The following is a 23,587-nucleotide window of genomic DNA, read 5'->3' on the forward strand; positions in this document are numbered from 1 at the left end:
AAAACAAAAAAAAACAAGCAAAAGCATTCATGATCAACATCTGAATTATCTTTATATAGCGTCCCAACAGTTGTATGGTTATTTATATACAGAATGGTATACTGTACTTATAAGCCCTCAAAAAAAGTGGAATGCAAAACAATTTAAAATATCTAAAATTTGCATCAAATCATCAAATCTTGTGAAAACGTATTAATATTGTGCAATATTCACCTGCCTTTAAGGAATAAAATGTGGCAGTCATCCCTGCAATTGGTTCAGTTTGAGAAATTGAATGTCTAAAAAAAAATACAACAACTGACATCCATTTTATTCATTTTATAAACACAAAAAAAGTTGACATTTCACACGATTCATTGGTGTCATCACTCCGCTCAACAAAATGTTGCTTTTAAAATGGCAAGTCCAAAAAAGAAAAGAAAAAGGCAAAGCTTCATATATTACAAAATCAGCAGCTGAAAACGCTCTAAACAAACCAAAAAAAAAAAAAAAGCAAAAATGGAAAGGTTGCAGTCATTGTTGATTTTATTGATTTATAGTACTTGGACTTAAAAAATGGCATAGTCCTCTTGGATGAAGTCGGTCGGACACCAGGCCGAAGACTCGTGGATTTATGTGTGTTAACGTGTCTGAATACGTTTGTGTTTCTGGGTGTGTCGTTTCATCCCAGTGTAGGGCAACTCGAGACCCCGCGATGACGAGCAGGATCTGCCTTAAAGTCTTAAATTCAAGGAAAATAACACATTGAGGGTGGGGAGGGTCAGGAAAAAAAATGGCACACCCCCTCCCCAGGCCAGGCATCTTGATGGGTGTTTGAGAAAGGGGTGGGGGTGGTGTGTAGATCCCTGCTGCGGCCGCAGTGGAGTGCTAGAGTTGTCCGTCGCTCCATCAGTGTGTGTGGTATCCTGCAGTGCCCATGCTGGACTGGTTGGCTAGCACGGTCCCGTTGACTCCCTGCGCAGGCTCCACCATGCCTCCGTTACTCACGGCACTCACACCGGGCCACCCAGCACCAGCCTGTATGTGACTACAAGACAAAGGAACTGTTAGCTGGTGGACGAGAAGATGTTTAAGGAGATAAACAGCTAGTGTTTTTATTTCATCATAAGCACTGACAGCAATCACACAAGTTTCCCAATTTAAGAAACTGTACGAGTGGAAATGTTGACTACAGAGTCGACACGCATTCTCCACTAACTTGTATAGTGGCGTCTAATAAACCCCTAATTTGAACCATTTACCACTGCTTTGCACATTCAATGTCTATTTGTGTCACGGATCGTAACAGTTGCGCTGGTTAGACTCTGCTCCGGAGTAAGAGCGAAGCGAGAACGCCAAAAAGTGTGTATTCCACAATTAGTTCTGGTACTGTGAAAAGGGTTCCCTCGGTGCAGAAGGCCCTAAGGGTTATTGTGTGGTACCCACTAGTTTCAGATTCACATGCGCTGTAGAAAATAATGATTCTTTAAGGACACTTATTGGTTAATACTTTAGCTCTGTGATACTACATAATAAATGAGGATTAAAATACACATTCTGTGTGGTCAAACGAAAAGGTTCCCACGATTTTGGAAAAGTATTTTTAATAAGTAGTTTTGTGTTTGAAAGATTTGTATCTTTTGTTTTTATACTACAAACATGAACCATTTTTGGTCAAATAAGTACTTGAGCGGAGCACAACTACGGGAAATATTTCCAGTGGCTATCAAATGTTCAACTTTTTTTTCTTTTAATTATAGGCAGTTTTAGTGTCAGAAGTGGGACTTTTATATTTACAGTGTTAGGACTATTGTCTTGAAAACCCTGAAATAATTACATTTAAATTCATGTTATGTTTTTAGCAATTTCTCTTTATTTGTGAAAATTACTACATCAGAACAAACAAGAACACAAAAATATAGCTGCACGCAGCGAAGACGAACCCAAGCCACCAGTGAAAGGAATAAGGAAAACAGTGCACAGTGGACACATGCATTTACAGAAACCCTCTGGCAGTCTGGTTTTAAGGGTTACAGCAATGAAAGTGTTCCGCTATAACTTCAAGAGTGTAAAGCAGACACAGAGAGAGAGAGAGATACATAAAACTTCAGTTACACTTTACAATATGGTTTCAGTTGTTAACATGAACCATATTTATATAGCAATTATTCATCTCAGTGTATTTACAAACACAAATTAAAATTGTAAGTTTTATCTGTTGACATTAATGTACTGTGAAATAATATAACTATGTTTTTTGTTGGTTCATACATTGTTACAAAAAAGTTTTTATTAAGGACTTATTGTAAAGCATTAATCAGTAATATTAACAATAGAACAATATATTTTTACAGCATTTATTAATCTTTGTTAATGTTAATAAAAATGTTAGTGTTCATGTTAGTTCTCAGTATAGTAAGTAATGTTAACAGATTAACTTTACATTATAATATATATAATGTTTATGTAATTTTTAACTTAATATCACAACATAAGTTAATGTTAATATAGTTCATTTAGATAAAAAAAGAAAGCTTATTGTAAAGTGTTACCAGTTACTGCATTGTTAACAAATGAGACCTTTTTGTGAAGAGTTACCAAAACTTTTAATCTAAAAAAAAAAAAATATTTATGATTTTAATGCTCCATAAGCACAAATAAAATAATCATATAAGCAGGGTTGGGCAATGTCTACGGAAACATTGAATTGTTACAGGTATGGTTTACAGTTCAGATGCGGAGTTTCACAAAAACTAAACTTCACTTTTCAGCCTTTAAACCATTTTTAAAAAAATGAATGCGAGCCAAAAGTATCAATTAATATACAAATACATTACTACATTACATAAGGTCTAAATAGATCTTAATTGTTTAGATTTTTATAATGAATAATCCACTAGTTCATATTTAAAATCTTGCGTCTTTGCAGCATAAAAACATGGGTTAATTTTCATATTGGTCTGAACAAAAATAGCGGACAGGCTTCTTGAAAATGCCAATTCATCCTCTGCCAGCAGGAGGCGCTTTTGGAACTGCAGACTACAGCGTTTCTACAGTAACTGCAGTAAACAAAGCAGTTCAGCACTCACGTTCAGCCTTATCGCAATTCTTCTCTTTCAGTCCTCAAATTTAAGACTTTCTTGTCCCACTTAAGAATTATTATGGCCTTAAATTTGATAAAACTATATGTAACACTATTAAAGGGCCTGCGGAAACCCTGTAATAAACCCAACGAATCAGACACCAAGAAAGTACCCTTTTGAAATTCAGCAAAACAGAGGCCAAGTTGACCTGTGGACTTACTTGAAGCCCTGCTGGTTCCAGGCCTGTCCGTACACGTTGTAAGTGGGTACCTGCCAGCCATTAGGGACATACTGACTAATTTGTTGTGCGTTGCCGTACCACTGTCCCCACTGGCCGTATGGTTGTGCAGCAAAACTAACTTTGTTCTGCTATAAAAATCAGAATATGCCCATGAGTTATCAAAAAATTTAAAAGATAAGAATAAAAGGTGGAATGGAAACATACTACTGCTCACCTGAGGTACCTGCACCTGCTGAATAGGGCTCACCATCTCTGTAGTCTCTTTACCCCAGTAACATTTCACCATGTGACCTTCTACGGACGTGCCATTCACAGACACTATCGCATGAGCTGCACTTTCATGAGAGTTGAACCTGCAGAGATGAAGAGCGTTACACCAGCCTCCACCGTTAAGACCTGTAACCACCACATTTCAATCGAACGACATCAACGAACCTCACAAACGAGTAGCCTTTGTCTGGGAACACTCGGACTTCCATTATTTGGCCAAAAGGGGAAAAGGTCTGTCTCATGAGTTGTTCTACAGCAGAATGACAGGAGCACATTGCACAAGTGAATGAACTGAATTCAAAAGGGTTACACAGACAGTACAAGAAAAAAAGTCCAGGTTCAGCTTCTCAAAAGCATAAATCAAAGGTGTAATGTTTTAGCCTGGAGCAAACATGAACCTGTAAGGCCTGTAGAGACTCCGCCACAATAAACCGTGCAGTTGCTGGGGCTGGACTGGTTCACTACCTCATCAAACGACAAGTGCTTGGTGTTCGCTGTGAAATTGAGTCATGAAATGCTGATTAGTCTGGGTTCGTTTTAGGGTTCATACACAATTTAAACGTTGACTTCATTGATTGATTTTCCAAAACTTTTTCTGTAAGGTGTCGACTGTCACTTGTATCAAGACACACTGCACCAGGATTGACATAATAATGCCAAACATGTTCCTGCAAGTCCTATCATTAACGTTAAACCTGTGTGACCAGTCTTGATGTGCCAGATTTATAAAACAAAAAAGAAAGCTAGAAGGAAAACAATCCAGCGTTTTAGAATGCTTTGCTTATTCATGGAACTCAACAATCTGAGTTACTATTATGAAGAATAGATTTTCTGCAAAACTTCCAGAAATACATTGAGTGATTAACCTACAAAGGTTTGGAATAAAGGTCAGTAAATGACAGTATTTTCAGAATCAACACTTTTAACACGGAGTAGACTGCACAGAGAGGTTTGCTCTTGATTTAAAAAAAATAAATTAAAAAAAGTGGAGAATTCTTGTAAAGCATATGGATGCTCACTTTCATAGGTGACTTTAGGTGCTGGGGGTTTTCTTGTAGCCCAGTTAGTCCTGATCTGCCTGCCTCCCAACCACTGACCTCCCATTTGCTGAATGGCATTCTCTGCATCCTGCCAACAAGAACATCAGCACAACAAGAACAAGAACATCAGCACATGGCCACGACAGAAGCTTCTGCCATTTGCATTAAAATGCAGATGCTCCCCCACCCTGCATTTCCTGATGTTGGATCATGACTCACCCATTTGTTGAAGAAAGAAACAAAACCATAGCCTTTAGACTTCCCCGTCGCCATGTCTTTGACCACACGTGCATCTCTGAGAAAGAGAGAAAAAGTTGGGCAGGTTGACAACAGACAGCTTGAACTGCAATGTGCAAAAAAAAACCCTACTCACTGAAAAACTGAAAATCTGGACATTGCCAGAAAACTGTTTACATGAGATTTTAAATAACCCTAGACAAATACTCAGTCATGGTCATATTTAATCAAATGACAATTCAGCTATACATGCAAACTGAAAGTAAGGCAGAAGCACATGTGTGCTGATGTGTGTCTGCATTATTCATGAATGACCTCTCCTTGGTAAAAAGGTGACAAGCGTTTTACATGACCTTACACGTTACTGGGGTTTAAACAGACTGAATGACTCAAAGTAGTAGTTGAATGCAACTCACTGGAGTTTTCTTTACTCTAAATTCATCATGTCATTTCACTTACGATATCCTTCCAAAGGGAGCGAAGGCAGCTCTGACGTCATCAGTGGTGATTTCTGGGCTGAGGTCTCCAACAAAGACATGGAAGTGATCTAAAGCCCACCAAACACGAGTTACATGGATTCAGAATCACCTTTATTGTGAGTAATCATGTACGGTACAAGGACATTGTGTTGGTGCTTTTCTATGAGCTCACTGCACTGTAGAAATTCTTTGAATTAACTGAAGATGGAACTCACTGCTTGTGTCTTTTTTCTGGCTGCTTGGTGATGTAGCCCAGTTGACCTTTACCTCCTGGGAGAGAGAGAGGGATAGAGGAAGAAAAAGATTGAGGGAAAGATTAGAAATGATAAAGACATGGACAAGTTGCTGCTCTATTTATCTATTAATAAACCACTTTCCTGAACACAATGGAGGTCTGAATGTACAGAAAAGAAGAGGGAGACTAAATTCCCACTCCACTGTCCAAATGAAAACTTGTATGAATTAGACTTACTACAAACATGAACAAGTTAAATTTAAGACCTTTTTAATACCACCTTATATGAAATTTAAGATCTAAACCTGTAGTGGAAATGCACATTACATCAGTAATATTTCATGTGTTTAATGTAAAAAGAAAACAAAATATCATCGCTGTAATAAATTACATTTATTACGAAGATACACAGTGAACTTTTTTTTATATCAGCAGACAATATTCCATGCAAAATCTCTCCACAAAAGCGTTGCATCACCAAGATTTTTAGTGGCTTAAGCAATTTATTCTGAAGCAATATTTTCAGTGTTATATCAGCTTTTACATTCTTAAATCTGCAGATTTTTATTTACCTTTACAAAGTCCTATTTTTACAAATGCAAAATGTTTTGATATATTAAATATTAAACATTGAATACTGATATTGGAAATGTAAATAATAAAAAGGTACTTTAAAAGTCAAATTAAAACCACCAGTAGGTGGCACCGAGTCACTGTTAATAAGCGAGTAATTGCAATTGAACCGAATCATTTAAATGATTGATTCATTCAGGAACGAAACATTGTCATGTTGCTCAGTGATTAAAAACAATGCTGTGGCTGTTTGGGATTATTTTTGTGTTGTGGAAATAGTACAAAAACAGGCTAAAACATAAGTCTCTTAAATAACTTCTAGTTTATTGAACTGAAGTGTTAGCTTTAGCTGTTAAGCTTTTTCGAATAATGATTGCAGGCTTGACTTTTAGTGGCTTTAGCGCACGTGCACTAGACTTCACGTAATGCATGCATCCTTTAGGTTTTTTGAATGCTTTTTTGCGTCGTCAGAATATTTAGCAAAAGGGCTCACTTGTCATGGTATTTTACTTAACTATATCATGTTATGAATAAACTAAACACTTTGAATTTTGACCTCAGTGTGTTTCTTCATGCGTGCGGTTACACTCATTTGTTCTGAAGTCTCTCACAAAGAGACAAACAGAGTCATGCTTGCGGAGATTAATTATGCTCCACGTTCACTAATCATAATTGTATTGATTTTTATTAAACGATGAAAGTTGCATGGCCAGAACATGAAAAAGTCAAAACCTCCCTCTCAGTTCAAACTGCACATCCAGTATACAGGCAAATGTCGACCTCTGACTCAAGCGGGTCAAAGCTACGTCGCAACAAGTTTGCAGAACATCGGACCTGTCCCGCCCTCCCGTCCCAGCCCAACTCACCCTGTAGATACGATAGCTTACCTTACCCATTATTTTACGCCCATTCATGGCTGCGATTGAGGCCGCTGCGTGCCTATGCTCGAAGAACTCCACAAAGCAGTATGGATCGTTACCTGCCGTCTGAAGGCAAAGGAGTCGATCAGACAAAAGCAACATGTATCGTGAACGCTTCATAATTTTTATTGCAAATTGAGTTTTAAAGGCAAAGCATCTTCATGCGTCTCAAAGGAGAGAAAACACTCCAGGAGAGAAAAAAAAAAAATCTAGCTAAAAATGTATAGTATAAATTAAAAATCTGAAAGATGGCACTAGCGTGCAATTTTCTGCATTGGCAAATGATATACTCACATCCAAAATCATTTTACAGCTCTTGCAGGGGCCAATCTGACCAAAGAGCTGCACTATAAGGGCCTCGGTCACGTCCCGGGACAGGTTTCCTACATACCTGGAGCAAAATAATAATAATAAACAAATAATGGATAAGCAAAAGACAATGAGTGACATGGTGAATACAAGAAACATTTATTTGAATGCATGATTTGATACACTAATTATAGGGGTCCTTGCAAGCGCAATCTGTGCCAAATTCACCTGAGTTACAATGATCCAACTCATTTACATTACAAAAGAATTAGGTGGGCATGAGGAGCCACTGGCCGTTACATGACCTTAAAAAACCTCATTAGTCATCCGGCAATGAGCTGCTTATTATCGTGCATACGGGTTCGAAACAAAGGGATGACAAAACCGTGCACGCGAGAGCGCGCAAGGCACGTGAGCGTCAAACAACAAAATAATTCACCGTTTATAACGTTACAACCATGGCTGGACCATGGCTGCGTGTCAGTTGCATAAGCGTGTTGTATATACAGACGTAAAGCGTTATAACACTTCAGTGAACACACTAGACAGACTCTTTGTCTAGCAATGCTGTAATGACAATGAGCTCTCGGTAAGTACAAGGCAACTTCACACACTCAAACACACACACACAGCGGAGTGAGTGTCCTGCTGTGGCCTTTCCGGGCCTGCTGCAATCATCGAAATCAACTCAATAACTAGCACAAGGGGGTAATGCGAAATGCTTGGAGACCGCACGACTGTCCCGTGTCTAACTCAACGGTCTCGGGCCCCAGATATAGTGTAAATCGTTTATTCCAGCATTCAGAGCTTTTGTTCGAGGCACGAATTGAACACGTCTGTTTCTGTGGTTGTGGTTCTCTTTAGCCTCACACTCTCAAGAATGTTATCAACTATGAGGACTTCAGCGAAGTGAAAACCGGAAAGTGTTTTTAAACAGAACGGCTTCACATGAGGTGAAGGTGCCTGTTAATGCCGATATACGTACAGGGTCTTGGGCTGCTCGTCGTCCATCATATTCTTCCGATCGAATTAAGACACCGATCCCTGAGAGAAAACAGTCCTCTGGTGTAGATTTTGAGATGGTCTTGAGTAACGCCGGTGCCTTGCTCTTTCCAGTGTTGCTACCCTCTCTGTTCTCAGCCAAGCCTGTTATAATGAGAGTAAATGTGAAATGCCGCCTCGGCTGACTCCAGTTATGAACAATGGAAAGGCGACATAAGATGGCGGAGGAACCGGACCGGAAATGCAAGCGCGCATGCGCATGAGAACTACAAAGCGCGCAGAAAGCAAGCTTTAAAAACGCGCCTGAGCGCTGTACAGTACAATAAACAGAGATGTATGCGTATTCTTCTTAGTGTTGAAAATATAATGAAGGTTATACAGTTAAAGCAATGTAATAAAATTTTTTTTGATTCACCGACAAAAAATCATGTGCGCCGCCCGGGAATCGAACCCGGGTCGCAAGAATGGGAATCTTGCATGATACCACTACACCAGCGGCGCTGTTCGCGAGACCTTGCGCATGCGGGTTACCAAGATTCTACATAGATAACATGACCTCTTTGTGATTAACAATTAAAAAAAGTCCGCGTGGAGATTTACTTACAAAACACTGAGCCGACAGTAAAATAAAGTCTAAATTATGAGATAAAAAGTCATTTTGTTGTCTTGCGAAACAGTGATATATCCATCCATTAAAATGTATGGATTTTAGTGACATTAGTCGTATTTTACAGAAACCATTTTGAAACAAAGGTTTCATTGAAAAATACAATCAAGCACAAGAGTGCAAAGAGCTGGAAGAGTATGATCTTGGAAGGCAATTTCTTATTTGATACAAGGTATTAAACATCCTTCTTCATTGTTCATCCGGGTTGAATTGTCTTAGAAATAAGGCTTCGTTAAATATATGCATTAAATACCGCATGACGAGTTGTGATGAGTTTATTACTCTCTCCAGCCACAAGGTGGAGACACACCTCTATTGATGAAAAACGCTCGCCTGAAGCGCTCTGATTCTCTTTTTTTTGTCTTCAGCGTCTGGAGGTGAAGGCAAACATGTTGATCTCCCCGGGGCCTGAACATTAATAGTTTCTGCTTTTACAAATGAATCATCTGTAACAATTGGTTACAGAATTCATATTGAGAGAGTCACAGAGTGAGCCGTGTGTTGACTTCAGTCCTCAGAAGAACGTATTAGATGTTAATGCTGTGGTACCTTTATATAGACCATAACAGTGAATAATTACAGCATTCACATACCATGGGAACACTACAAAGTACTTTTGAGGATATTATGGTACATACATTTGCAAAAACATATTACCATGCTACTTTTTGGTTCATTTTGTTAATGGAAAAGTGACAGATGATGTCCAAGTTTTTTTTTACTCAGTGTAATTGCAGATGTACCCATATATCAGTCCTTGTTTAACCTATATGTTTTCTTTCATATATAGATCTGCTCAAAATGTCTGAGACAGTGTTGGGTCAAACATTATTGCAAAACAATCAGATATCTATATTTATCCCTGGGTTTATATTTACCAGTACAAAGATGTTTTAGTAACTACAATACTATAAAATAAGTTTTTATCTATGAAGAATTCATTTTAGAATATTCTCTTAAAATGTTCAAATAAATTAGAATATTAAGTTCAGTTTAGATGTTAACAGATATTATTCATATTATTATTATTTTATTTCATAATATGTATGGGAGCCCATTTTCACCACATAAGAAGAAAAAATCATGCCATAGTAAATCATGATTATGACATAAAAGTCAAAATTGTAACCAGAAATTATATTAAAATAATAATAATTATTATTATTATATTCTACTATCATAATTATAACAAAAAGTTGAAATTATTACACACTAAATCTCTTTAATTAGGAAATTAACCACATTTGAAATTATGAGTTACTAAGTCATAATTATGAGATAACAACCCTACAAAAAGTTATCATTTATCAAAGTATTTTTTAGGTGGTCTCAAACTTCCTAATGACAATTCAGTGCAGGTTTGACGGCTAGGTCAACTTAATCAGAAAGGAAGTGCTGTATGATTCACTGAATTGCAAGCTGTATTTGATTGGCAGGTCTCTGTGGAGGCACAGGAGCATGGCGTTAACCAGATACTACAGCAGTGCCTTCTCAGCTACTGTGTGCAAAACAATGGCACTCAGCTCTCTGAAGTGATCAAACAGCTTATGTTGCTGAGAGATAAGCTTCAACGTGACAACTGGTGTGTGAAGTGTTTGTGAGATGCTTTCCGCAGGTTTTACGTTATGTAAGCAGCTTATAGGTGGAACTGTAGGTTCAAATCCCAAAGTAACATCATTTTCTGTTGGCCTCAGGATTGACTGTGGGTTAGGATTGATGATTCTGGGAGAGGATGCCAAATCTCTGCCTTCAGACCCTTCTGAAGCTTCACATGCCCCGAAGACAGGATAGTTCTCAGGTGCGTAAGATAGCAGAGCGTTGAAAGAAATACATTTAACACATTCTTACAATGGTTGAAAGGAATGGTCCAAACAAATGAATGAATAAAAATCTGAAAGTTAGTTGGGGTTTAGAACAAGATCAAGGGTCATTGACAAACATGAGTGTTCAAGTGTTTAATCTTATATGTATGCAGTGAAGTAGTTTTTGTTTTAATATTTTTGTTTTAAAATATTTTTTCTCAGAAATAATAATAAAATATTAAACCAAACAACTTGAGGTTGTTTTTCTTTTGCTTCCTTAAGTTTTTAATGTTTTATCCCCATAGTATTTTTGACTATGTATGGAAGACTGTTTCCACACTTGCGGAAAAAAACCTCAGAATTGTGACTTTATATTTTGCAATTCTGACTGTATAACTCGTAAATTTTGACTTAATAAATTGCGATTTTGACTTAATAATTCGCAATTGTGTGTTATAAAGTCAGAATGGCAAGATATGAACTTGCAAAAAGTCAGAATTGCGATTTTATATCAAACAATTCGCAATTACATTGTTTTATTTTTCATTCAGTGGCAGAAACTGGCTTCCATAAACCCCCTCAACACAAGAAACAAGAAATAAAATAATAATGGTAGAGTATACTGCAATGTATACATGAAATATCTGTACGGCCTCCAACATTTGCCAAAATGTGCAGTTTACAACAATGCTCGTTGTCCACAGTATCCCACAATGCATTGCACTCAACCTTCATCATAGAAGATAATATGCATAGATGTATTTAAGAATTGCATGTTAATAAATATTAATAATATTCAAAATTATAAATTACTTGAACAAAAATCAGCATGACATTTTATGAGATAAACAACATCATTTTGAGGATGAGAATAACAGAACAGAATATAATTTTCATTTTTAGTGTATTATTTCTACTCATAATTCATACCCAGAAGGGTTCTACATAATCTTTAATCATTTGATAAATTAAATTATTTTACATTTACATTTATTAATTTAGCAGACGCTTTTATCCAAAGCGACTTACAGATGAAGACAGTGGAAGCAATCAAAAACAACAAAAAGAGCAATGATATATAAGTGCTATAACAAATCTTAGTTAGGTTAAGACAGTACACGTAGCATGGGCTTTTAAATAATATCATATAAAGAAAACAGATGGAATAAAAAAAAGAATAGAGCAAGCTAGTTAGAGGTCTTTACACATACACACACACACACATACAATTGCATAATTAATGAAAATAAAATAGAAAAGATTAGAAAGGTAGTTAGATTTTTTTAAAAGAATATAATTAGAATATTGAGTGTTACAGTTAGAGGGTCAAATAAAGATGGAAGAGATGTGTTTTAAGCTGATTCTTGAAGATGGCTAAGGACTCAGCTGCTCGGATTGAGTTGGGAAGGTCATTCCACCAGGAGGGAACATTTAATTTAAAAGTCCGTAAAAGTGACTTTGTGCTTCTTTGGGATGGCACAATCAAGCGACGTTCGCTTGCAGAATGGGTGCAGAGCCATTGGTAGTTTTGTAGGCAAACATCAATGCCTTGAATTTTATGCGAGCAGCTATTGGAAGCCAGTGCAAATTGATAAACAGAGGTGTGAAGTGTATTCTTTTTGGCTCATTAAAAATTTATCTTGCTGCCGTGTTCTGAATTAATTGTAAAGGTTTGATAGAATTAGCTGGAAGACCTGCCAAGAGGGCATTGCAATAGTCCAGCCTGGACAGAACAAGAGCTTGAGCAAAGAGTTGTGCAGCATGTTCCGAAAGAAGTGCTTGATCTTTTTGATGTTGAATAAAGCAAATCTGCAGAATCGGACAGTTTTAGCAATGTGCTCTGAGAAAGAAATGGAGAAATTGTGATGGAACAATGGGTTTGCTGGAATCACAAGCAGTTCTGTCTTGGCAAGGTTGAGTTGAAGGTGATGGTCCATCATCCAGGAAGAATTGTCTGTTAGACAAGCTGAGATGCGAATAGCTACCGTCGGATCATCAGGATGGAATGAGAGGTACAGTTGAGTGTTATCAGCATAGCAGTGGTATGAAAAGCCATGTTTCTGAATGACAGGACCTAATGATGCCATGTAGACAGAGAAGAGAAGTGGTCCAAGAACTGAACCCTGAGGCAACCCAGTAGTTAGATGTTGAGACTTGGACACCTCACCTCTCCAAGATACTTTAAAGGACCTATCTGATAGTTAAGACTTAAACCATTGAAGTGTGGTTCCTGAGATGCCATTTGCCAGTAGGGTTGATAAGAGGATCTGGTGGTTAACCGTGTCAAAAGCAGCGGACAGATCAAGCAGGATAAGTACTGAAGATTTGGATTCTGGTCTTTTTTAATTTTGAATTGAATTATTTTTCTGTGTATGCAGGAAACGGCATTGCAGGAAGCATCCTGGCTGTGGGAGTTGGAGCACATATACTACTCCATTTTGATGAACAGCCACTGTGCTGAAATGAAGAAAACTGGACAGTCCAACTCTGCTCAGTGCAGACTTATAACCTTGCTAAAACAACATTAGTGCTTTAAGCAAAAAGAAGGACATGTCAAGTCTACATGAGACTAGAATCTGTCATGATTCTGACCTCGTGTCCTTGATTTTTCCCTAGTCTTGAGGCAGGATCATGACAGACCCATGTTTTGTGTACAAGCACATGGCCTTGTCTTTGGGTCATGTGCTTGTGTTGTCTCGTTCCCTTGCCCCGCCCCCCTTGTTAACCTAGTCGTGTCGTGATTGCTATCTGTGCCACCTGTCGTGTCTTAATTGTTCCCCTATTTAGCTTTCCTAGTGTGCTCTGTCTTACGTCGGTTCATTGTGTTCCTCACCTGTGATTATTCCCTGGTAACCCCTTTGAGATATTGTGTCCTGTATAACCGTGAGTGTTTACTTGTAGTTAGTGTTCTCTAGTTTTGAGTCTTTGTTTATCTTGTCTAATTAGTCCTGTTTAGTTATTTTTTTTGTATCTGCCCTAGTCCTTGTTTTCCCCCTCGTGGGTTTTGTTTTCCCCTTTTGTATTAATAAGTCCTGTGTGTAACCCGATCCCTGTCTGCACCTGAGTTCCTCCCTTGCAAACCCTGACAGAATGAACCGACCTCCAAGGAACTCAGCAGACAGGAGGCAATGCTGGATGTCATCAGCCAGCAAGCGGGATGGTTTTGAGGGCTCTCGCCTAGTGGTGTTCCGGGGGACCAGGGGAGGTCGCTACGGAGCAAGCGGTCGAGAGGAGGAGCCACAGAGGTCCCCTCCACCTACCCACCTGCCAACGATCCCAGAGGGTCGTGTCCTGGCCGTGGCAACTCTGGGGGATCAGGCAAGTCCCCCCCAGAGCCCTGAGGCGCCTTCCACAGCCTGCAGTCTCCCCATGAAGCGAGGGAGACGAATGTCGTGGGAGTCAGCCTCGGAGGCGTCGGCGTCAGAGTCTGCCCTGCCCGAGACCGAACTTCCCCAACCCGTCTCTGTCCCAGCGGTGACCTCTGCACCGCGGCCTAGAAGGAAGAGGAGGAAGAAGGGGTCTCCCGGTCCTACGACTCTGTCGCCTCCTGCAGCGGTGAGCGTACCCGTGCCAGCAGCGGTGAGCGTTGGCGTGCCCGAGCCAGCAGCGGTGAGCGCTGAGCGTGCCCGAGCCAGCAGCGGTGAGCGCTGAGCGTGCCTGAGCCAGCAGCGGTGAGCGCTGAGCGTGCCCGAGCCAGCAGCGGTGAGCGCTGAGCGTGCCCGAGCCAGCAGCGGTGAGCGCTGAGCGTGCCCGAGCCAGCAGCGGTGAGCGCTGAGCGTGCCCGAGCCAGCAGCGGTGAGCGCTGAGCGTGCCCGAGCCAGCAGCGGTAAACGCTGGCGTGCCCGGGCCGGCAAAGAAGAGAGCTGTATGCAAGTCTGCAGTCGTGAGAGCGGAGGAGAGTGCCGCGGCCGACTCTGCAGCAAGGACTCTAGTACAGGCTGTCTCATCTCGTAAGGAGATGCCAATTATCCTAGCTGCTAAAGCCTTTTCAGATTATTTGTCTAGTCTTGTCCGGATCCTAGAAGTCCCCGTCAGTCCTGTCTTGTCCCCAGACCCTGTCCCCAGAAATCCCGAGTGTCCTGCCGTTGTCTCCCCGTGTCCCGTAGATGTCGTGTCCCGTGAGTGTTGCCCGTGTCCTGCTGATGTAGTCATGTGTCCTGTTGATGTTGCCCCGTGTCCCGTAGGTGTCCCGTGTCCAGTAGATGTTGTCCCCCCGTGTCCAGTAGATGTTGCCCCCCCGTGTCCAGCTGTCGTCTCCCCGCGTCCCGTAAGTGTTGCCCCGCGTCCCATAAGTGTTGCCCCTCGTCCCTTGTCTGCTCCTGTCATGTCCCCTGTCAGTTGTCCCGAGACCCCTCCCCGCCCCTCACCACCCAGACCTGCCCGTACCCCCCGTCGTCAGCCTTCGTCCTGTCCTCCTAAGATTCGTACCCCACCCACCCGCCCTAGTCTGTCCCCCATGAACTTTGTGGTCCCGCCCCCTCCCCTTCCCTGTTTGTTTTTTTTGATTTGTCACCCCAACCCTGCCGTTGTGTACTCATGTTTGCCTTTGTTGTTATTTGTCATGTCTTGTTGGTTTGTGTCTGTGTCCCAGTCTGTCATGTCCCGTGTTTGATGTTCCCTTGAGGAGCGTCTGGAAGCCGCTCCTTAAGGGAGGGGTTCTGTCATGATTCTGACCTCGTGTCCTTGATTTTTCCTAGTCTTGAGGCAGGATCATGACAGACCCATGTTTTGTGTACAAGCACATGGCCTTGTCTTTGGGCCATGTGCTTGTGTTGTCTCGTTCCCTTGCCCCGCCCCCCTTGTTAACCTAGTCGTGTCGTGATTGCTATCTGTGCCACCTGTCGTGTCTTAATTGTTCCCCTATTTAGCTTTCCTAGTGTGCTCTGTCTTACGTCGGTTCATTGTGTTCCTCACCTGTGATTATTCCCTGGTAACCCCTTTGAGATATTGTGTCCTGTATAACCGTGAGTGTTTACTTGTAGTTAGTGTTCTCTAGTTTTGAGTCTTTGTTTATCTTGTCTAATTAGTCCTGTTTAGTTATTTTTTTTTTGTATCTGCCCTAGTCCTTGTTTTCCCCCTCGTGGGTTTTGTTTTCCCCTTTTGTATTAATAAATCCTGTGTGTAACCCGATCCCTGTCTGCACCGGAGTTCCTCCCTTGCAAACCCTGACAGAATCATATCGAAAATGTCTATATACAGTGGCTTCCAAAAAGTATTTGGTCACATAAAATTAAGTTTATTCATTTTTAAATTATAAAACAATAGTCAAAAGAATTGGGGAATGTTTGTAATCAATATGATGAACTACACCTGTGGTTGCTCTACAGGAAAACTGATTTCATACATTTATTAAAAGGATCTGCAAAAAGTAACACATCCACACCTACTTTCTGGAGCCACCATCATTTATTGAAAGTAAAGCAGATCTCTGTGTGTAGTGCATGAAGACAGATGGAGGATGCGGTACAGTGTGGTTCAGGGTTTGGCACAGATTTGCCGCAGGAAGCTCTGAGGAACACTGCCTGGATAATACTGCAGAAAAACCTGAAGCAGGAGACATCAGTGCTGTGAGGATCACTGAGGTACTTGAGGTACAAAGTGAACACAGCCCAAATATTAAAACACGCCTCACATCACAACGAAGAATACTCTTTTGAACTCCAGACATCTTTTGATTCCAAAACTAGTTTAGAATCATTTCCTTCTATTAAAAGGGATTTATGTTCCTAAAGTCAGCAAACATTAGTTGGGAGACAACATGTCCTTTTCTGAGAGTTTTAAGGTCATCTTTATGCATCTGAACTGCAAAGTCAAGTGCATTGCATTGTGGGATACTGTGCACAATGTGTTTGGTTGTAAAATGTAGTTTTATAAAATGTAGACTCTTATGCTCACCAAGGCTACATTTAAAAGTAATATTATGAAATAAAACAAATTAAAAATAACTGTTTTCTATTTTATCACATTTTGAATTTATTCCTGTGATGGAAAAGCTGAATTTTTAGCTCTTCAGTGTCACACGATCCTTCAGAAATCATTTTTAACATGCTGATTTGCTGCTCAAGTAACATTTCTTATTATCAGTTTAAAACAGTTGTGTCTGATAATATTTTTGTGGAATCCGTGATACGTTTGTTTTCAGGATTCTTTGAAAAAATGGAAAGTTAACATAAATCGAAATCTTTTATAACTTCGTCAGTGTCTTTATTGTCACTTTTGTTTGCAATTTAATGCATTCTTGCTGGATTTCTTTAAAAAAAAAAAATGTAAGCGTTACTGACCCTAAACTTTCAAACACTAATGCATACTATTATACTGTAAAAAGTAAAAGTATATTTTTAGTATATTATCCTGAACAGTGGACAGGTTCTGACTTAAATGAAACATCATTGGCTATTTGATGGTAGAATATTGTGATATGTATTTAATAGGAAATACATCAGTACAGGGAAGGCAGTTTTCTTTTGTCAGACCATTTCATTGCATCGTGGCTTATCTACACAAACAAACAAAAGAAAGAAAGAATACAGTTGTGTTTTGTTATTATTATTTCACCTTATCCATCTGAATAATCCATGAGGTTTATGTAAATTCAGTCCAAGTTATATTGTGCCCAACACTGAGGTGACATGATAATAGAGAGCTCACGAGGCATCAGAAAGGAAAGTAGATCTGAATTCAAACAAACTGCTGAAGCACGTTGTTGTGGCTTTAAACATTCATCTGGTGCGAAAGCATTAAACTCTGACACTATGAAATCAGACGAGTCGAGAACAGAATCTTAATTCAAGCCTCTATATGATCAATAGGACCTGAAGTTTCACCCTGTTATTATCTCCTTTACAGGGTGATAGAAGGCTTCTGGAGAAGCACAGAGAGAGGATGAGTTCACACATGTGTTGATGTGTGTGTACGTGCACAGAGCGAGCAGATCATTGGTCGGTTAGCACACTCTTTTCCCAGATCAACTCACTACTCATTCTGCAGAATAAAAACCACCAAAGCCAGAGCTGGAGGAGGCTGCCCTGAACCCATCACACCCCGCACCAATACTACAGAAAAGACACCATAGTTATTGGCTTCTCTTTAAAAAATGCATCTGGTACAATTACAGAAAAGTACTAGCAGTGGCACCAAGGAAATACAATCATTTTGAAAGAAGTCTCTTATGCTCACCAAAGCTGCATTTATTTGATCAAAAACAAATGGAATAGCATTACAATGTTGAAGAACTGTTTTCTTCTTTTAAAATGTATTTTACTCCTATGATGACTAATCTGAATTTTCAGCATCCTTACTCCAGGTTTCAGTGTCATGATCCAACAGAAATAATTTGAATATGCTTATTTAGTGCTTATTATCAATTATCAATGTAGAAAACGTAATACTTTTAAACAGTGGAAAGTTAGTAAGATTAAATTTGTCAAAGAAATTAATACTTTTATTCAGCAAAGACGCAGTTAATGGATCAGAAGTCACAGTAAAGATATTTACAAGTTAACAAAAGTTCTTATAGACTTTTTATTCATCAGGGAATGCAAAAAATACATATATCACACATAAAACATTAAAGAAACACACAAAAAAAGGCTCATTTTCCAATTCCCCTAGAGTTAAACAGTTGAGTTTTACCATTTTCAAATCCATTCAGCCAATCTCTGGGTCTGGTGGTAGTACTTTTAGCTTAGCTTAGCATAGATCATTGAATCTGATTAGACCATTAGCATCTCGCTCAAAAATGACCAAAGAGTTTCAATATTTTGCCTATTTAAAACTGGACCCTTCTGTAGTTACACTGTGTACTAAGACCGACGGAAAATGAAAAGTTGTGATTTTCTAGGCTGATATGGCTAGGAACTATACCGGCGTAATAATCAAGGAACTTTGCTGCTGTACCATGTGTGCAGATGGATAAAGCTGGAAAAAAAGAAAGGAAGAGGACGAGAAGACAATGAAGAAACGTGTTGAAAATGTCAAAAAGAACATAAAACCTGATGCGTGGCCATGTAACAATGAGATATGATGAGTCTATAAAGCAATACGAAATAGTTCTTAAAAGGCAAACAAAAGAAAAAGCCACATTTTTTACTTTTTTTTTTTTTTTGTAACATTCCTATCAAATGACACACAGATATTAGTTGGCTAAAATTGTAATTGGCAACATTGGTAAAAAGATGCATACTCTTCAGATAGTCACCACACTTTTCAAGATTAAAAAGAGGAATGTTCTCGCAGGGTTGGAAAGCATCGTCCTGCTCTCATTATCCTGATTATTTACAGTCACAGACCAATTTGGTCATAAAAGTGTGAATTAAGCAGCTAGAATACAGTGATCAAAGCACTTCTGACTGACCAACAGAACAAGACACCAGTGAATATTTTCATAAAAGAGAAAGAAAAACATGCAGAATCAACCCAATTAACATGAAAAAAAATCACAGTAGCAAGTCAACAAATGATCATCCTTCATCACGCTCAAGACAAGCAACCAAGTCTCTCGACAGCCTGAAAGCAGATTCAAACAGAAAACACCTCAAACGACACAGGAAATGGTTTCCCTTCGAGAATAAACATCACAGAAAGAAGGAAAATGAATTTGAGGAAAACATTCATATCGCGTCATGATGAGCTGCAAATCTTCAACATACCAGAAAAAGCCTCAAGAACTTTTCCAGGTAAAACTGGGAGAATTACTGCCACACAGTTTCTGACTACAGGAAGTGTTTGATTTACGATAAACCCTACAGGGCCCGTGTTACCTGCCGGTTTAAAAAAATAGATCATTGTTGCACAAAAATCTACATTTGCATAGTATGATTGAGTATTATATCTAGCTTCTAAGATCATTTTAATTTATAAACTTCAACACAATCACGTAAGGTTTATAATCCATAGTAACCATGACACCATTGTATGATTCATCACCCCTTTCAACTAAATTTATATTGATAAAAATATATGCATGTTTATATTTATATATCCTAATATATTAAATAAAACAATTTCTTTGATAATTATCATCTCTTCTCAAATCTTCCATACACATTCTTTAGCACATTGTTGCAAGACACCCACCTTTGGTGAATTTAAGTTGCTACGGAAGCTATTTACAATCCTTCAGAAAAAAAAAGATGACAAATATATAGTATCTAAAAAAATAAAAAATAAACATCACAGAAGAAAGATAAAGACAAAATTTGAGGCTTCATCGTCTACATTTCAAGTTGCATTAAATTACCTATTTCAATGAATGTGATAAATATAACTTGCAGTCGTTTGCAAGGGACACTTAAAGAAAACAGAAAACGCTGCCAATTTAGATCATCTGCATTCAAAAATAACTTTTCATAAAGGAATTTTTGTGGTTGTTTGAAGATCACGAAATAAAAACGGTCTAAAATTGCTTATCACATCCATTACACCTAAACAGACTAAGGCACATTTGTGAGTATAAACTTTGGGTTTTGCAACAAAATAACTTTCAGGTAAGTTTTACAATCTATAAATTAACTTTCATCTTGGAATTGTGAGGATAAAATGAACAGGGCACAAGCACTCTGATCAAACAGGAGCTTTTCCCTTCATCATGTAACAGTGAGAAGAGCGTTTCTTGCACCTTCCCCACTTTCGAAGTGTACAACTTGTATGTTCCCAGTGCAAAATGTCAACTCTCAGCAGTGAATCAAACAGAAGAATCGTCACGTTATGTTAAATAACCTGAGAGAACTGGTTGGGAATTCTTGAAGAGTTCATATTGTGCCTTGCTGTGAAGCTCAAGCTTTCTGTTGGCAATCGCTTACTGAGTCCTTGGCTGTGGACAACAACATCATGGCTCTCGAGTGTAAAACACGGAGGACGTGAGCAGAAGTAACTGCAACTCAATTCAGCTCAACTGCAGGCGGTAAGTCCTGATTTCCATGGGGTTAAGGCTGATCTCCTGCGGGTCAGCATCACTACTGTATGTGTGCATCAGAGACAGCGATACAGGAGTGATGCTTTTCACCTTCAGATCTGTCAGGAGCTTCTCTAAGTGGATCTAGACAAACACACACACAGCAAACACAGTATGTTGATTAGAGGACTTCCAACACAACAACATGTTCAAGTATGCTCTGAGTCATGGCTTAGACTTGTAAGAGGTGAGAAGGTTAGCATATCTGACAGTCTCATAGAACTGAGTGGAAACTTTTCTTATGGAACTCTTTCTGTAAATAGATCATTTTTATAAACATCTTAAAGGTAACGTATCCTTTATTATGTGTCTTCTGTCTCATTTTAATATACAGAGCAACTATTAAGTTGGTTTATTTCTGACTGTAGAGTGTAGTACTGTGACTCTGTGACAGGAATGGACAAACCTTGTCCTGGAGAGCCACAGTCTTGCAGAGTTTAGCTCCGAACCTGATAAAGCTCGCCTGCATGTAGCTTTCTAGTAATCCTGAAGATATTCATTCACTTGTTCAGGTGTGTTTGATAAGGGTTTGAGCTAAACTCTGCAAGACAATGTCCTCAAGGACTAAGTTTGCTCATCCCTGCTCTATGGCATTAAGACTTTGTTTGTTCTGATTATCTGACTAAGGGTGCGTTTCCTATACATAAGTGTAATTAGCTGTTTAACCACCGTAGTGCAATGCATCCAATTAATCAACTTATTAGTAACATCTTTTTTTCTAAAACTGTTATTTTAGTAATTGTTTAAAATATACTATTGTAGTATTTATTAATAATCTGAAGTAAATTTTTAGTTTAAGTTTGAGTAATTTTGGTATGTGCTTACGTCATTTAATTCTGAATGCGTAGGCATCACATTATTGTATTGGCTCAAAGAGAAATTTTCTGAATTTTCTGAAAAATCTTTTCATGGGTTACAAGGAAGTATTTCAGTCTGGTTTTAAATCACTCCACAACACAGAAACAGCCCTGCTGAAAGTTTATAATAAATTGTTACTAGCTACTGACTTAGTAGACCATAACACTCTGATTTCTCGGCTGGAGCATTGTGTTGGAGTTAGGAGAACTGTGATGGAGTGGTTTAGATCTTATTTATTTGACAGAAGTTTTTCAGCCCGTCTTGGGGATTTTATGTCATCCTCTGCATCTCTCTCTGTGGTATCCCTCAGGGTTCCATTCTTGGTCCGATCTTATTTTCATTACATCTTCCATTAGGGTCCATCTTTAGGTAATGTGGTGTCTCATATCATTGTTATGCAAACGATACACAACTTTATCTCCCTTTTTTCAGTTGAGGCAATTATCAAGTCAAGTCTTTTTTGTCTTGAAATGATTTTAAAAGGGTCATACTGTCAGGGTTTTGCACTGTCACTTTGCTTTATGTTCTTGTTTCTTGTGTCTAGTGTCTGTCAGCACATGGCCAAGAAAATAACTAACAAGGCCATTCGCTCCTTTAGCCCCTCCTCCTTGTTTCCTCTTTACCACACCCTCTTGTTAGCCTAGTTGGTCTAATTGTGCTCACCTGTCCCTCATGTATTTTCCTCCCTATTTATAGTGCACCTTACCCTTTTGTGTTTGCTGGTCTGTGGCCATTCTCACCTCCTCTGTCTGTGGATGTGCCCGAATATGTGCCCGAATATGTGCCCGAATATGTCCCCATGTCTCCCTGTCTCCCTGTCTGGTTGGTCTTGTGCCCTTGTCTAGTCCTTGTAGTTCTTTGTTCTTGTCTTGCTCCTTGTTTTAGTAGTATTAGTAGTATTCTTGCTTTTGTGTTTATTTGTAATATTTAGTAGGTTTTTCTAGTCTTGATTCTTAGTTTTGTTGATTTATTCTTTAAGTTGGTTAAATTGGTAATTTTCTTATTTTGTTACTTAACCTTATATTGGTTTATGTTTTTCCTCGTCTTGAGTTTAATTTTGTGTTTTTGTGGACCTGTGTCCTGTCTAGTCTTGTGTTCGAGTTCCTGACCTGACCTGCCCCCGTGTATCCTGTCCTGGTTCTATTGGTCCTGGAGCTGTTTATGTATTTGGTGTTATTTTTCTTATGTGTAAAATTGTTTTACTTTTGATTATGCTTGCACAGCACTTTGTTAAACAATTTGTTTTTTTAAAAAAAGTGCTCTATAAATTGATTTTTGGATTTGCTAGTTTTTTTTACATTTTGTTTAGAATTTACACACTTCACCTTTAAATCATTATTATAAAACTGACAATTCTGAAATATGATTGGAATAACAAAAACATTTAAATTCAAACAAACTTCAAAAAGGATACAAAAGCACCAAAAAGATCCCAAACTCAGTGGCAAAAAAAAAAAAAAAAATTAAACTAAAAAAGACAAAATGTGACTTAGTATTTCAGTAGTGCTGGCTCTTTACTCCCGTTTGCCTTGGGCTATGAATTATAGGAAATTATGTTGTAAATAATGTTAAATTAATTTTAAATTGTAAAATTCTTTTTTTTCCTCCCAAAATGACAGTATCCATCGGATTGCATTTTATCAATCAACAAAAACTTCTTTACTGCTCTACTGAAGAAAAAAAAGTCACCTACATCTTGAATAGCATGAGAGGGAGTAATTTTTGGTGAACTATCCCTTTAACAGCTCACTAGAGAGGAATCCAAAACTACTGCATGACTTCAGACTAATGCATTTATATGACTTTTATGGTACCTTTTTGAAGCTTGAATGCTCCAGTGCCTTATTTTAATTGGATAGAAAAAAAGACCAGTAAGTTCTCCCATTTGTGTTCTATGGAATATGGGTTCTGTGTTTAAAATAGATTAGAATTTTTGCATG

At 38.8% G+C, this 23,587-nt stretch overlaps 2 protein-coding genes, 1 long non-coding RNA gene and 1 other non-coding gene across 7 annotated transcripts in view; 1 reads left to right on the forward strand and 3 right to left on the reverse strand.

Annotated features, from left to right (window-relative positions):
• Window positions 1-289: 289 nt before the first annotated feature.
• Window positions 290-8,597, reverse strand: LOC127994190 (cytotoxic granule associated RNA binding protein TIA1-like). Of its 3 annotated transcripts, none has more exons than XM_052591781.1 (12): window positions 8,352-8,597; window positions 7,352-7,448; window positions 7,025-7,123; window positions 5,545-5,599; window positions 5,310-5,397; window positions 4,833-4,908; window positions 4,593-4,701; window positions 3,972-4,067; window positions 3,739-3,823; window positions 3,518-3,656; window positions 3,283-3,431; window positions 290-1,027 (listed from the first exon to the last, which is right to left on the reverse strand). In XM_052591781.1, exons 1-12 carry the CDS (start codon window positions 8,378-8,380, stop codon window positions 889-891), a joined length of 1,161 nt encoding a protein of 386 aa, XP_052447741.1. In that variant the 5' UTR covers window positions 8,381-8,597; the 3' UTR covers window positions 290-888. The 3 variants fall into 3 exon arrangements, with proteins under 3 accessions (XP_052447741.1, XP_052447743.1, XP_052447744.1); XM_052591783.1 differs by having other exon boundaries at window positions 3,283-3,428; window positions 8,352-8,594; XM_052591784.1 differs by lacking the exon at window positions 290-1,027 and adding an exon at window positions 1,742-2,037 and having other exon boundaries at window positions 8,352-8,595.
• On the forward strand, window positions 7,461-17,797 carry LOC127994226 (uncharacterized). 2 transcript variants are annotated; one of them, XR_008167229.1, is made up of 3 exons: window positions 7,461-7,955; window positions 10,730-10,833; window positions 17,684-17,797. It is a non-coding gene; the product is annotated as an uncharacterized LOC127994226 (long non-coding RNA). The 2 variants fall into 2 exon arrangements; XR_008167223.1 differs by lacking the exon at window positions 17,684-17,797 and adding an exon at window positions 13,216-14,024.
• Window positions 8,799-8,869, reverse strand: trnag-ccc (transfer RNA glycine (anticodon CCC)). The gene has a single exon. It is a non-coding gene; the product is annotated as a tRNA-Gly (tRNA).
• A 547-nt stretch (window positions 17,798-18,344) lies between the features above and the next one.
• The window catches only part of LOC127994174 (alpha-mannosidase 2), a 53,053-nt gene continuing 47,810 nt past the window's right edge, over window positions 18,345-23,587 (reverse strand). The window contains exon 22 of the mRNA XM_052591780.1: window positions 18,345-20,873. Coding sequence (XP_052447740.1) covers window positions 20,721-20,873 — 153 coding nt within the window. The 3' untranslated portion in view covers window positions 18,345-20,720. The remainder of the gene's footprint in view (window positions 20,874-23,587) is intronic.

The sequence above is a fragment of the Carassius gibelio genome, chromosome A5 (assembly GCF_023724105.1).
Source record: "Carassius gibelio isolate Cgi1373 ecotype wild population from Czech Republic chromosome A5, carGib1.2-hapl.c, whole genome shotgun sequence".
In the NCBI taxonomy this organism is placed as follows: Eukaryota; Metazoa; Chordata; class Actinopteri; order Cypriniformes; family Cyprinidae; genus Carassius; species Carassius gibelio.

Coding starts and splice junctions, on each gene's coding strand:
- LOC127994190 (XM_052591781.1), bottom strand. CDS start 8,380: ATGATGGACGACGAGCAGCCCAAGACCCT. Junction 4,702..4,832: donor TTTCTTTCTTCAACAAATGG/GTGAGTCATGAT, acceptor TCTTGTTGGCAG/GATGCAGAGAATGCCATTCA. Junction 4,068..4,592: donor ACCTAAAGTCACCTATGAAA/GTGAGCATCCAT, acceptor TCAATTTCACAG/CGAACACCAAGCACTTGTCG.